Source organism: Branchiostoma floridae, chromosome 4 (assembly GCF_000003815.2).
Source record: "Branchiostoma floridae strain S238N-H82 chromosome 4, Bfl_VNyyK, whole genome shotgun sequence".
Classification (NCBI taxonomy): Eukaryota; Metazoa; Chordata; class Leptocardii; order Amphioxiformes; family Branchiostomatidae; genus Branchiostoma; species Branchiostoma floridae.
The window spans coordinates 28,076,481-28,092,663 of NC_049982.1; the positions used below are offsets into that span (position 1 = coordinate 28,076,481).

General features: G+C 38.1%; 1 protein-coding gene across 1 annotated transcript in view; it reads right to left on the bottom strand.

The window, feature by feature from the left end:
• Positions 1–439: 439 nt before the first annotated feature.
• Positions 440–16,183, bottom strand: part of LOC118413315 (integrator complex subunit 3-like) — a 30,980-nt gene continuing 15,236 nt past the window's right edge. The window contains exons 24-32 of the mRNA XM_035816623.1: positions 5,820–5,888; positions 5,514–5,589; positions 4,850–4,963; positions 4,221–4,269; positions 3,620–3,793; positions 2,866–2,957; positions 2,345–2,417; positions 1,687–1,834; positions 440–808 (exon numbers count right to left, since the gene is read on the bottom strand). Of these exons, the coding sequence (XP_035672516.1) occupies positions 737–808; positions 1,687–1,834; positions 2,345–2,417; positions 2,866–2,957; positions 3,620–3,793; positions 4,221–4,269; positions 4,850–4,963; positions 5,514–5,589; positions 5,820–5,888 (867 nt within the window). The 3' untranslated portion in view covers positions 440–736. The remainder of the gene's footprint in view (positions 809–1,686; positions 1,835–2,344; positions 2,418–2,865; positions 2,958–3,619; positions 3,794–4,220; positions 4,270–4,849; positions 4,964–5,513; positions 5,590–5,819; positions 5,889–16,183) is intronic.

A 16,183-nucleotide genomic window follows, 5' to 3' on the forward strand; every position in this document is an offset into this window, starting at 1 on the left:
TTTGTTGTTTTATTTTGACAAGTTTTCTCTAGTATGGCAAAGTGGATCGAGCCCATATCATTCCAAACTTGAGTTTTGAGAACTTAAAATTGAAGCATTTTGCTGTCTATGTAAAGGTTGCTAGATATCAGTCATATTTCTTGAAATGTATTCAAAGCTTTCTCCCTGTTGTACACAAACATTGTATGTATCACTTGCATTGACGTGTCTGTTTCAGTTTTAAGTCCATGTTTTCAAATATGCATCTTCATTCTGTATGTCTATGTGTCTTTGTTTGACCAAGACTAGTGGAACTAGCTATTTTCTGGAAGATGTCTTTATTGTAGATGTGATGTGCAACCCTTCTCAATATAAATGGAAATATTCTGATTCACCACTTTGACTTGATATAATGAATTCCCCAAATTAAACACCAAATATACAAATGCAGGATTTTTAGTCTGGTACTACATCTTTATTTTAATTTCCTATTTGTACAATGAAGATTTCAACCATACAATGTTACACATTAGTGAAATCGTCCTACATCTATCTACATGGCCTTCACAAAGGTATCAGTATCAAAAAGTAACATATACACAACCGGTATGTACAATATATACGGTTTTCTCCATACAAATGTTGATGAGTTTAACAATAAAGGCCCTATTCTCGTTTTGCTGGTTTGAGAAGAATGATGACATCAAATATTTTGGAAAGTTTAGAAGAAGTGGGATAGCAAAAAGAGATTATTTAATCAATCGCTGTCTGATGCTACTGTGGCTGAAGACTTCTTTTTCTTCTTGGGAGGTTTGGATCTGACTTCCTCCTGTTTAAAAGGATCAAAAGACATGTATTTTGTAAGCAACAGATCAACTGTATATTGGCATGGTATCATAGTATATGATTGTATAGTGCATAAAAGTTGTCACAATATATGATAATAGGTAGGGCTGGGTACCGGACCTGGACCTGATCCTTTGGACCTGGACCTGAATTTTCTGTACCGGTACCCACCCCTAATAATAGGTGAAATCTATGAGTGAAAACTTGGTTTGGCTTAACTGGAACTTTCTTTTGGCACAAGACACCAGTTCTATACAGTAGGTACAATCTGCAAAAGACCAGACTGTTAGGTTTGCTCCACTCATACATGGATGGACCCCTACGCTTTTCAATCTACATTTGGTGGGATCTTTAACGTGCTCGAGGTGTGGCTGTTCTAAAACACGGGACCTCTGGCTTCGCTTTCCATCCGAGAGGACGTACCTAACTAAAACCTGGTACTCATTTTTCACCTGGGTCGAGTGCAAAGTGCTTTTCCCAAGGGCACGAAAATTCAACCTGCAATGGATTCGAACTCAAAACCTTTACATTCTAAGAACACTGGCCTGTCTGGTAACGTCTAATGGCCAATAGATGACGTGTCCTTGGAAAAGGCACTTCACTTTATATAACTTTCTTCACTCCACCCAGGTGTAAACATAGGCACCTGACTTCGGTTGGGGGAGGTAAAAGACAGTGGAAGGAGAGAGATGGGCTCCACCTTCCAGTGCTGTGCCCTAGACACACCAGATAACAACCCACTGCGCCTACAGCCTCAAAAAGGCTATGGGAGAACCAGTACCTTTACCAACAACCCTAAATATAAGGCCATTTTGCCACCTAGTACATTTTGTACACTTCATCGAAGATACAGGCACTTACCGTCTCACTCTCTGAAGAAGAGTCTGGTTCCCTCGGAGCTGTTCTCTTAGTGGGTTTTGGACTGGTGTTGGAGACTTTCCTGGTCTTCTGTCTGGTCGGTCGGGTGGAATCCTCAAAATCTTCTGCCAGGGCAAACAGATCACTGTACCTGTAACATTAAATAGGACCCAATGAACAACAGGGACACTACTCATATATTAGATCAGGTCTGTCCTTGGTGCTGAATACTACTCACACATGGGAGCATGTCTGTCCTTGGTGCTGAACAATACCCACACAAAAGAACAGGTCTGGTACTTGGTGCTGAATGCTAACCATACATAACAAAAGGTCTGTCCTTGGTGCTAAACACTGCCCACACAAAAAACAGGTCTGTCCTTGGTGCTGAACACTACCTGAACATGAGAACAGGTCTGTCATTGGTCCTGGACAGAGGTGTGAACACACAAACACAACCAAAAACAGTACCCCTATTTAAGGTTAACCTCCTTTACATAGGTTAAAATGATATGTATATTGCAAAAAGAATTGCAAAAAGAATACTTGTAATAACAGCAGTAAAAACTTTGGTATCGACATGTTTATCTTATAGATAGACATGTTATCTATAAGCCTATTTTAACAACAAGTTGATCTTCTTCACTATTTCCCAACTTACTTAGTTTTCAGCATGTCGCTACAGCTCTGCTGGATGTGTTGGAGGGCCTGTAGGAGGGCTTCCTGGCCAAAAACTGGAACACAAACAAGAGGAAAATCATTAAGATAAGATATTCTGTGATAGAGCTGTGTACCTTAATAAATTTCAGGTACACAGGTTTAGGTACAGGTCCGGTATCTGTACCTGGACTACTAGTTTAAATAATGATTAATCTTAGATGACAACAAAAGCATGTTTGAACAGTACAGTGCTTCATTGTGGTAGCCACAAGCCTATTGCATAGAATTCCTCACAATCAACAACACCAGTAGGGATTATTTTATAGAAACAAGAACGAAAATCATCCCATGTTGCCAACAAGAAAATTGTAATGCATTTTCCTGAATGCTAACATGTTTGCAAAATGTCGCTGCAAGTTTGGAATTTTTTTTTACCATTCAAAAGGGCTATTTGCCCTAATTTGAAGTGAACTCTTAAACGAATGCACAATACACACTGTACATGTTAGAGGTAGGACTCACATGTCTGTCTTGGTGTGCACACCTGCCGCAGGTTATCCAGGTGTCCAAGTACCTGGTGGGTCGTCGGGGTCGGCTGGCGACTACTCGTACTTCTGAAAATGAAAAAAAAAACTTTCTTAGCATAAAATTGTCATTTCCAGTGTGACTCAGATTCATGTACATGTACTTACAATATGTATTGCAGTGTTATAGACCTACTTTTGTCTTCCACAATGGACTGATCCTGATTGTCCATCACAATACCAGTTCAACCAATGATAGCATGGCAATCTGTGGTTAAACCAATGAGACACTGGCTGTGAAACAAAACTATTAACCACACATTTCTAGATTTTTACTTCATATTTTGTATGTTTTGACCGAGATTCAAATTCCCAGTGTTAAATCTCAAGCTTGTCTTAGGGAATAGATGTAATTTCTTTCTTTTTGATATTTCTTCTACACTTAGGAAGTACATGTAGTACAACTGTTCATAATCACAATTTAAAAAAGTGCAATCGTTCACGGAAGCTCTAAATGCACATTCCTAATGCAAATCATATGATTGTCTACAACATTGAATCAGGGCCAAACCAGGTATCCTTTTACTTCTGTGAGTATCCAATTACAAAATTTCTGCTTTACATCCGGCAGGCTTCATAACTGTGGACACACACCAGGACTCACAAACAAACAAGCCAATTGGCTATAATACTTTGTTTTCACTGACTCAGAGGTAAATGAAAGGTGCAAGTGCCCAACTCAAGTGTCGCACCTTTTGCTCTTCCTGGTGGGGGTACTGCTGCTGAACTTGAAGACCATGGACTTGACCAGGTCTGCCAGCCTCTCCTCATGGTCCAGCGACCACTGGCGCAGGATACACGTGGTGAAGTGGTCCTGCTCGCTGCAGTCGCGAATCATCACGTACCGTACCATCTCCAACGTTGGTCTGCGAATATCATTTTTATATATTAGTACATCGTAGATCAAGCGAATTCAAAAACATTTGGGGTGATTTTCTTTGCAAAGTTTTTGCTGTAGCCCCTCTATTGAAAAGTAATTACACCATGAATATGTATTTACAGTGTATGTGACAGTAACACATGAGAATCCAAAAACACAGCGAAAACATCCTTTAACAGTGAAAAAAATCAGTAGTTTTCAGCACTAATGCAGAAAATATGATTTGTGTTAAGAAAATGTGTTTTCATAATCTTTATCTGCATCTGATCATCAAAAGCAGATTCTGCATTGAAAACTACATTGTATTATTCTTATAGACGACTTCATATTTTTATCATCAAGTTAGAGCAGTTTTAAGACCTTTATTGTATTACAATAAAGGATAACTCAGTGTGATGTAACTGCAAACTCACCTTTCTACTTTCAGCATTAATAAAGTGTTGGTCAGGGCCTCTGAATGGTCTGAAAAAACCAGTAAAGCATTAAATTTCATTGTAGTGTACTATTGCATGTAAATATGTATCCTGAATGGTGTAGTTTTATTTCTTTTCATTCCAATTTGCTTGTTCAGAACGTTTCATGCAAATCATAATTTACAATGAATAAAACAATACATGATTTTGCCATTTACTATAATCATAAGACTCAGAAAGCCACAAATACATGATTGTACAACATGCCTCTGTCAGACTGGCTTGGAAATAAAAGAAAAAGGAATGTGGTCTCAATCCAGTTTAAGATCACTGCAGAGCTAGTCTTCCACTGGTCGTGACATAGAGGACAGACGGTATATATGTACAGTATTTACAGGTTATTGTATCAGGGAAAATTCCCCCAGCTTTTTTTGACAAGCACAATGAACAGTGGACCACGGTTTACCATCCCGTCCTTACGACTGCAACCCTTTCCAGTAGCGTGCATGTCGGGCGAGCGACACAGCCGGAATCAAACTAGAGGCAGGGCCAATAACCACTGGACTACACATGCTACTACGAGTACAGGAATTTTATGTTTAACATACTTTGCCTCCTGCCCTACCCACCTTTATAGTTAGCCTTCTGTAGGATAGGAAGTACAGCCTCTACAGGGATGTCATGTGCCAAAAACAGCTGCCAGACGGCGTACTGCTCAAAACTCTCCCAGTTCAGACTCGACACTGGAATATCAGCCATATAAAATGTTAGACAAATGTTTGTCCAAAAATGATTTGATCAGGTTGGTAGTCATCAACCTAGTACTTTGGCTACATATAGTGGCAAGAAGCAGCACTCCTGTCAGAAGCTCTTCCGTTCTTTACACTTCACTTTTTTATCTAACCAGTAACATACTCTGAGCAAAATGTAACAGGTATCGTAACACGTAAGAGGGTCAGACACACAGTTTTTTAAAATAAATTCCTTATACCACAACCCTAGCCTTATCATGCATCATAACATTTGATGCTCAGCAAGTTTCAAACTATCCAGGTGTCCCAATTTGAGGTCATTGACGTCCTCTTGTAGTGCAGACCAGCTGTCTGCATGTGGACTGTACTACACTACTTTCAGGGTGGTGTCAGCTTGTAATGCTGCAGCACCTGCAAATACAGCTAGGGGGCTCAAAGTTGCCAGGTTTCTCTGGGACCTCAATAACCATCTACACACCAAAATGCATACAAATCCATTGAAAAGATCTTGAGCTTACTTTAACATACAAACAGTACTTACAAAGAACATTTGCCACAGACTCTTTTCTAAATGTAGTCAGGTTCCCCAGCATGACTTGGAATACCAGCTCTTGTAACTGAAAAAAGACATCAATACAAAAAGAATTGATCAACAAAATATTCACCAAAAATTATTCTCTTTTTTATCAGGAATGCCAGGAATAAAACCCCTTGATCTCTTGTTAGCTAGACTAGCCACTTGGCTATCATTGGCATTATACTATAAAATCTATAAGTTAGTACTATGTGCTACTTTTCTTCTTCTTTTGTTCTAAACAGTGTGCTTAATGTGCAGTTGACTACTGACCTGAGCTGGATCGATGACTGCAACAATTAGGTTCAGAAGTTCTGTGTTTCCGACAGAGACATTGGGGAACTAGAAAACAATGGAAGAGAATCAGTAAACACAATCAATGAGTTATTACACAAAGCATATTAACTGTTACACTTTTTGCCTTAAAGTTTGCTGGCAGTGCTCGAAATACCCACTTGCCCACTTGCAATTGCAACCACATTTTGCTTGGTGCAACTTAACTTCAAACCCAGGTTGCACACTGCACAACCTGAAATTTTGCATTTGGAACATCGCTTTCCCCCCACCTACATGCATAAGCTTTACAGAAGCGAATTGGGAAGACCATTACTGGAAGAAAAGATAATGGATAAGTAGCTAATTTGAAGAAAGTAATAACTTGGAAGTGGGGCAACCTGAAAAGTTGATGGCAGCCAGGCGCCTGGGCAACAAGGCTGAAAAAAGTATTTCGAGCACTGGCTGGTCATAGTTGACTATTATGGAAACTTTTTTTTTACATCTGATATATGATAATTGTGGATTCTAGTATGATATATATTAAGTAATGGATTTGGTGTGTAACTTGTGGTCAAAAATGTAGGCATTGATAACAATCTTCTAAAAGGTGAATTAACGCATTTAGCCTAGAAACGTAAACGGCACGCATCACAAAACATTCTATTGGATTTTAAGTTAACTATTATTTAATTAAAATATTATCTTAATTTCCAAACAGTTGAATAGACCTTTAACAGTGAGATTAAAGTTTCAACGAAAATATTGAATGTGTTTCTAAAATGTGTCTTCTACAGGTTCAAGCAGATCTAGCTGTTGTCAGCAGCAAAATTGAACTTGAAAACCAAATGCAGCGTTTTCAGCCTTATGACTACTTTGATCCAAAGCTCAAGCCAAACCCTACATGACTGTATATATGCAATAAACTTTGACTTGACTTGTATAAGCATCGAGAAAATTGGGTGTGGTAAAAGAAACTTTAAATCATTACATGGTACACCATGCTTCAAGATAAATCAATCAGTGAAAGTATGATTCTACATTATAGTTATACACTACTGTAACTGTATTGTTCCTGTATTGTTCCACAATTACTGTGCATTATTCGTATCCAGGGAGGAAAGATTGGTGTTTGGTGTACAATCATTGGCAATCTTGGTCTATCTATCGTACTTCTAAGTAAACGCATCGTTAAATGACAAAAAAAGTAACAACTAGGAAGACTTTGACTTTCTTCAACAGTTACTGTTGATGCCAAAATATGGGCATTTGCTAAATGGTACATAATTGTAAGTTTATTTCAATCAGAAAAAAATCTGTAGATTAGACAACGAAGAAATCAAAATGATTTGGTCTCAAGGAAAAGTTGGAGAGGTGACATTTGCTTGCAGTTTTCTTACATTTAACATAATTATTGATTTGTGAGTTGTCTTGTTCTTATAATCTCATTTACATTAGAGTAACAATTGATAAGAACATGAAATACATATTCACACAATAAGCAGGTTTTTCCTTGGTGCTGACCAACATTCACAACATTAAAACAGATTTGTCCTTGGTGCTGACCAACACTCACACATCAATCATTAAAACATGTTTATCCTTAGTGTAATGAAGATGAACTTGGCAAAATAGCAACTTAGGTATGAACGTTAACATGATAGCTACATGTGTTGAATTTCTCCTCACATTGCCATCGCTAGACACAGATTTTTGTGATCTTTCAGGGAAATATACCACAAAAAAAAACAATGCATGGGTTTTTGGGACACTTAAGGTAACACATTTTCCAAAATGCATCTTAACCTTTAAGTTGGTAGTGTCTAAAATTTTCTCTAAACCCTTTTATTAAGAGCAGCCACTACTGGTAGCTAGCTCTCATGCTAGCCTGTAGTGAATTGTACAATACAGTCTAACATACATATGGGGTATGGATTTTCATACAAGCCTTGTTGAGGCAAACAGTAGCAGGGTGGCGAAAACAGTTATAGGTAAACAGAGGATAACGTTTGTCGCATTTGAATGAATACTTGTTTCCTACAATAAGAAGTCGGTTAATTTGGTTACTAAACAGGTGGGGGAAGGTCATGATGTAAGAGAACCTCTGGACTGCTCAACATCTTATACGCCAGTCTGGGCAAAATGGGACAAACTGGACCTTTTTGAACACAAGCCTTCTTTAACAATTTCTTGCTATGCCATGGTACCAAAATTTGCATTTTATTACATTTCTTCATTGTGCAAATGGCAGGGGAAGAAGATAAAAGTGCAGGAAAATGAAGTATTTTTTCCTGTCACTTGAAAAGCTCCTGCAATTTCACAGCCCACAGCTTTTGACAATGTTTGAACAAAGGTCAAATCTTTGGACTTTTGGACTTATTGATGGTTGACTCGTTGTTGATTTTAGCCCTCAGGCACGATACAAGCCTGGGCAGGTTTCGGTGTGTGACGCAAGCTCTTCATAACAACCCCTTCTGAGAAACAGGAAATGACCATTAACTAGTCTACAGTAGGGGACTCATTTTATGAATACTGTAATAGTATAATTTTAAAATTAGTCTAGTACCTATGTTGAAAGAATGGCATGGGACACTTCACAATACAAAAGCTGGGTGACTGGAAATGCTGTAAAATCTTACGTTTCAAACTTAAAACCCACATATTTGTGACGTTTTAATCAAACTCGCCCCATTGATTCATCTATATGACCTCCCCAAACAAAATAATCTTTAGTTAAGTCTCTAACCTGAAAGGGAAATCTTCAGACGGCACTGTAGTCCTGACATTGCAGACATTGTTTGTCCTGGTCTACATACGCAGGTAAATTACACTAATCAGTTGCATGTACCTTTCACAAGTGTGAGTCAAGCGTTCTGCTTCTACAAAATACTACGTGTCAGTCTGAGTCTACTATGGGCCCATGGTCTCGCTGTTCTTGTATAGTTTAGAGTTGTTGGGATCTACGTTCGATTGGTTTTTAAGCCTCCAGACACAAGTTTTCTGGCTGCCCATTTTTCTGAAGACTTGGGTGCCAGCAACCACTGGGCAGTCAGAAATTGTGGCTATATTATCTGCTTGAAGATAACAAATCCTTTGTCTTTATTGCATGCATCATTTGAGCACATCGTGTAACTTTTCTTTTTATACTTTGATAGGTATTGTAAACTTTGGCATTTCAAGGTTTATTCTGTTATCCCTTATTTGTAATATGCACTGTAGTTGACCATAAAAAAGTCACTAAGGCTTGCTGTCTTTGCTGTAAGTATCTGTGTACTGGGCTATGCATGCTGTTACAGCTGCTGTTTCATAATCTTTTAAGACATGCGTTGGTGTGAGGATTGCAAGTCTGCAAAACATCACAATCATGAATGTGAGACGTGCGTCTTCAATACAGCCGCAGGGCACATGCTGGGTGTCAAGGTAGGTGTATTTCAATGTTGTTTCATACAAGTCATAATATGTTTTATGTACTACAGTGGATTCCGCTTAATTGTATCACCAATTTGTCCGAGCATTTTATCCAATTATCCGGCCTATTCTAGAGACCGAAGTTGCCTGTGTGACCTGAGCTTCAGCGGCGTGGGTTGGGGTGGGGGGGTGTAGTTTGAAAACCAATACGCACACATAACACACACACACTCAGAAGTTATCACAAACGTCTTATTTTTATTTACAATATCCCCGTCGTCCGTCATGCCTTGCGGCAACCTGTGAACAACATGGCGCCCAAAATGGCGCGCGCACCACGCTATCGGCGAGATTTTCGATGAGTAGAGTAGAGTAGAGTTTCTTCGGCCACGTAGGAACGACCAGTTCCAGTTTAGGCCGCTCTTTGCTTCTATGTCACAGTCATTTCCAGTTTGTGGGGGTTGTCTAGAGCACGGTAGTCGAAGTAAACTCTGTGTTTCCGCATAAGCCTGTCCAGCCTCTCCTTAAAGCAATTTGTGTTGGGAGAAACCACTACTGACTCAGGTAGGTTATTCCACCAGGGAATCACCCTAACACAGAAGAAGTGTGCTCTTCTTGCATTTTTTGATGTTTTTCTCTTTAACCGTAGACTGTGTCCTCTTGTTCTGGTTTCATTGATCTGCTCAAAAGGGCATTCTAAGTCATAAACTCCATGGACGAACTTGTAAGTGTTGATCAAATCCCCCCTAAGACGTCTGTAAACAAGAGTTGGTAAGTCCAGCACTCTTAGTCTCTCCTCGTACGTCATGTTCTTGAGACCAGGGACACGCTTTGTCGCCCTCTTTTGAACCCGTTCAAGCTCGAAAGCCAATTTCCACGAGTAAGGTGACCACACTGGAGCCCCGTATTCCAGGTGTGGGCGAATTAGCGATTTATACAGGAGTAGGAATACTTGTTTGTCAACAAATTCAAAGGTTCGCCACATAAGGCCTGCGACTTGATTGGCTTTGTTGGTTATTGCAGCTACATGACTACTGAAGTTCAGATCCTTATCAACCATAATACCCAGGTCTTTCTCCGACTGTGTAAAGTTCAGTGATGTACTTGCTTCTTTGTCCTTCATAGTGTACACAAAGTCAGGATGGCCTTTTCCTAACCTAATAACAGAACATTTCTCTGGGTGAAAATTTAGTTGCCAGTTCGCTGCCCAGCTTTGTAATTGATGTAGATCATTCTGTATGATGGTACAGTCATTTACCTGTACTACTGGACGGTAAATTTTCGTATCATCCGCAAAAAGCTTTAGCTCACTTTGCACAGTCTCGGGTAGATCGTTAACAAACAGGGTAAAAAGGACAGGCCCCAATACACTTCCTTGTGGCACGCCACTAGTTACTGCAGCCCATTCAGATCTTGTGCCATTAACCTGTACCCTCTGTCTTCTTCCTTGTAAGAAAGATTTTATCCACATCAAAATATTGCCCGTTATTCCATAGCTTTGCACTTTTGCTAGTAATCTTTGAATAGGCACCGAATCAAAGGCTTTACGAAAATCCAGATACACTGCATCTATTGGAAGACCTTTGTCTAACCATTCTGTCCATTTATCCATACATTCCAGCATTTGGGTGGTTGTTGACCTACCAGGTATAAATCCATGTTGGTGTACTGTAAAGAGATTATTCTGTTTCATATGTTTCACTATGGCATCCCTGATAAAGCTTTCGAGTATTTTGCACACTACCGAAGTTAGACTAACAGGGCGGTAATTCCCAGGCGTATTCCTAGAACCTTTCTTATGCAGGCCTGGGGTGAGATTAAATCTACCTTCCTTATGGTCGTTATCTTGATGTTATGCCTTCATACATAGATTTATTGGTTACTATTGGACTCATTTTGTGACATTTTAGGTATATTTTCTCAGTTTTATTCATTGTAACTTGACGTAATTCTATCCAAAAACACGAAGTTTGAGACGGTGGGTTATCCAATTCTGCGATGTCTTAAACAATAGAATGAATGGCAAATGGTTTGGGATTTCGTAATTCTATTCAATTACCCGAATTATCCAAAAAAGCGTAATACGAATAATTGGAATCCACTGTACTAACAAGCAATGAAGTAAACTGAAAAATGCCTGGTCTTGGTCTGGTCTGATGCACTTACAAGTACAGTATTACTTGCTCACCTCCAAGCTCCATTGACATTCGACACATTCTAATCAAGCTTATATATAGTACATATATGCCCTTGAGGTCCGGAGCAAAGATCACTCAAATGACAATTGTCCTGTTGAAATAACTCAGAACTGCATTAAATTTCAAAACATTCTCGGTGTGCACAGGAATTTAATGATATTACGTTAACATTGATTAAACTAGCATGATGGTAGAACTCGGGATGTTCCCAACAGATATTGAGTTACAGAAAGGGGCTGCTATAAGAAGCTACCTGTCCACAAGAGAATATGTAAAATTAATATTGATTAATGAATTTGGTACAAAATAAAATCTAATAGTCAGTGTAACATTACTCAGTATGAGACCAATTTTTATGATTTTGCAAAAAAAAAACTATTATATCATGTAAAATAGCCCAACACCAGACATTGTCACAGGTGGTGGAAATCTAACCTTGAATGTCATAGAAAATGATAGCAGCTATAAAATGCATTCTGGTGAAATCGAAACATGAGACAATTAATGTAAAGAAACAAAAGGAATGTCACCAACAATTTGTCTTTTTTTTTATTCTCAATATCTTATTATGGTTGTTAGTTGCTTAAAACAGTGAAGCTCTTATTGTTACATGTCAGCTGGTTGAAACGTTTGTCCAAACCGCAGCAAGTACTGCGCTAAAAGAATATGCGAAAAAGGCAGCAGAAGAGGCTGTGAAAGAGAAAATCGAACTCCTGGCAAAAGAGGCTTTGATACAAGGTATCGTATTTAAATCTTATTTACATTTTACGTATTAATATGTCTGTACTCTGAAGAGCTTTGTAAAGTGATCAGCAATAACTATATAGTACTTAGATTTACTCATTCAACAAAGAAATACCAATTAGCCTTGAGTAGTAGTAACAATAATGCAGAAATGATTTCTCTCCCACAGAGACAAAATCAATCCAAGGTATCTTACAAAATACAAACTTAGGGTATTCGGTGTCGCCCCATTCATGAGAGGGCCGGGACTGAGGCTGATATGGAATACTCTGCGCTGTATTTTATTTCTATCATGCTAACCCAATGAATCTTAAATTTATTGCAAGAAAAAGCAAAAGATGTGACATTAATGCACATTGCGTCAGCAACTTTATTCGTCAATTTAAACAAAAGAACAAAAATCTGCCAGTTTCGTTCAAGTTGTTCGAATTTTCGACAGCAGTGCACATGAGTTCAAATTGAACCCAGATCATTCCATAAAATACGAACTGGTCATTACAGCGATAGCGAATGTCGAACATAAATACCAGCCAAATATAATATAAAACAAGATATGTCATGGAATTATGTGAATTTGGTAGTAATAATGACACTACTTATTGTATACTCATGGACATTAAGAGCTAAATTATTACTGAGAATGACAATGATTGATTGGTGTACTAATTTAAAAATACTATGCGATGATATTGTAGATATATCAACCTACTAGTCAATACATACAAAATTTAATAAGGATTTGTTTATTTTGTTTTGATCTTGCAGAGGCCCAGGCTCTGGCAGCAGCAACTTCACCATTGCAGTGGCTTCCTATTGTAACTGAGTTTGTATCTTATCATCTCTTCAAGCAGGCTGGGGCATCTGAGGAAGACGCGCGCAAGTATTGTAACAGTAATGTTATGTTATAAATACTGAAAGCCACGTCCAAATTTAGAGAAAAAACATCGTGAACTAAACCAGATTCTGAGCTTACTAATTTTTTTCGTTTTACTGTCAACCTGCTCAACAAACTTTAAGATGATGTCAGAAAGATAACCACATTACAGTTGGTATAAGCGAGTCTTTTTTTATTTAGGATTTCTACATAATTGATGGGCCAATTAAAACACTGACAGGGACTCTTTTAGTCTTGAAAGCCTGATTTTCTTAGTTGTTGCCCATGCTATTAGGTAAATTTAGCACAACATTTTTGCTAAGCAAGCACTCGAATTGAAAAATCAGATTCTGCAATAATTTTGTACCATTGAGGTAATCATGTAACATGGAGTTTAATATGATCCTGCTGTACAATTGTTGTGCCAACAGCAGTGCTACAATGTACTAAAACATTATGTACATAAAATACATTAAAACACATTTTGACTTAAGGTTTGCAATACCCAGTGAGCACAGGAAGGATACCCTACAATAGCCTTGCTTGGTAAGTTTACTAGGGTCAGCGTTCCACTGTAGCACAATTTACTGGATACAAAAGAATCATTGATAGCAATAACCTTACTGCAGTGTCTATCATTTTTCTTCCAAGGTATTCCTCTTGGATTGGATTTGGCACTGCCACTGTTGCTGGTTGTTACGTTGGTGGTTTGCCGGGATTAGCAGTTGGAGTGGCTCCCTGGATCATTGGCCATGCATTTCCCATCCGAGTTGACTACATACTTCCTATCATGTAAGCATGAGTATTATAGATTCAAGTATAAAGAGATTTTAGTTCAGGCAATTTTAAATGACAATAAGTTGAAACATTTTGCAAATACAGCATTACTGCCCTCCCCTCTTTTCCCTTGCAAAATGCTAGATTTGTCATTTGGTAATACCAGGAAACAGGAGCCAAAATAATATTTGATCTGAAAACAGAAAATAAATCCACAATTAACTAATTCTAAATTCAATTTGATGTATGACAAAAATGTCAGTAGGGTCCTTTGTCAAAGGCACCCCAATACTCCAATATTTGGTTTCAATACCAGGAATATGAGAAGAAACAACATGTATTTCACTCGACACTCCTATAAAGGTATGGAGTGAAATATAAATTTTAAAACAATCTTTCATGTATATCAATGTACCTGTCTTATGGAGTATACTATAGGCATAATAAATTTTGCAATCTAATCAATTATGATTGGTCAGTAATTGACTTTATGTATATTGAAATTGTATTTGTTTCTGATGTCAAAACAAGTATGCTACAATTACAGCTTACTGCCACCTGAGAATACTTAACTAACTGCAGACACACACTAAGACAAACACACCAACTGATTATAATAGCTTCATTTTCATGAGTAAAATGACTAGAAACTCAGCTAAGTAAACGTGAAATCAATTTTCCTTTTTCTACATACAGTAAAGACGTCCTCAAGGAGAAGTTTCCATCAGTTTTTGCAAAAGCAGAGTAACAAGAGACCATCCAGAGTGACTCTACAGATGCGAGTGACAGCTGCACAGCAATAGTGGTGCTATCTGACCACTTTTGATTCATAATGTTCACAAACCAAGACAACAGGCAAAAGAGTTTCAGAGAAAGCTGCAAGCTTAACATTGACATTTGTCCAGACCAACATTTAATCATTCCAAAGTCAAACTTTTTCTGAATGACAATTTGTACAATTTTCAACTACAGTTTGTACTTCTGATACTTTTCTTTTGTTTTGCATTTGACGCTTGAAATGTAGGATTCCCTATGATTCAGATAACATCTACTGAATCATGTAGATTACACAAACAGAAGCACAAATTGCCTTGCAAATCTCTGCTAGTTGTAGTCATCTTTTGAAAATTCATCAATTTTCTGTAAACATTGGATAAACCTACTGAATTCCAGAGAATGAAAATTGACTGATGGTTTTTGCAACTGAACATTGGAACTTCGAGTTTTAAGCACTACTTTGAAGTACTATGATGTAACAACAACTGTTACAGTTAATAGAAAAGCTTGATTCCTATGGTCTACTCCTTAGTTCTTACATGGCTTTGCATGAGTGCATATAGATTTGGTATAGGTTTTAAACTTGACTGTGGTTCTGAATTTATATAATATTGACCAGATACTAACATTTAGCTGTTAGATATGTTTATTCCCATTAATCTTTTTAAAAAATTAGATACTGTGAGCAGAAAGAACATGAAGAAATGACATAGTTGTAGATGTGCACGTGTATCATACAGTGCTGGTTCAGTTTATGACACTTTCACATCATTTGAAGAGATGCGAAAATAAACTGCACAGTTTCTTACAACCAATGCACGTGTCTGCCATTGTGCTGTCCTTATTCTGTTTTATTGTTACAGTTACTGGACCAGCCGGTACAGTATTAACTTTCTTCAGAAATATTTTCCTCCTTTTGTCTTAGACTAGTGCTATGCTGCCAAATGTATTTATCATTTAGTAATTTTATACACTGTCAGTCAACAAGTAAAAGCTTACCAGTATAAACAAGAAGAACTCAAAGAGTCACTGAAAATGAGTATTTAGCATTAACAAGTTAGAGACACCATCTGGACAAATAGGGGACAATGTGTTTACTCCATATGACCAATTGTCAAGCTTTGCTCAAACTGATAATATACAACTGCAAGCTTAAACTTAAGACTAACTACATGTACACTGGCTCTGGGGAAAAGGGCCAGGAGAGTTTGACCCAGGGCTCTAGCTAGCTCGAATTGTTTTTTCCGTCAGCCAATTCCCATTGTCGTGAAAACCGCGAAAACCACAAAAAACGGACGCTGGCTAGAGCCCTGGTTTGACCACAATTGGGTTTAATTGGGCAGGCACAGTCAGACAGTCACTGTAGAAAGTTGGTACAGTAAAGAGCAATTCTGAAACTCTGCTCATTTTCTGTACAAAGCAACTTAGCTTTGGCATTAGAATCAGTCAAGTCACCAATTAATGCACAGTCAAGATATTTCATTATCCTTGCTGTCTATCTGTTCTAAGTGATTTACTAGCCCTTCAAAAATATTAGAAATCACAGTAGAGAGATAGCTGCAAAAAATGAAACACTGAACACATGG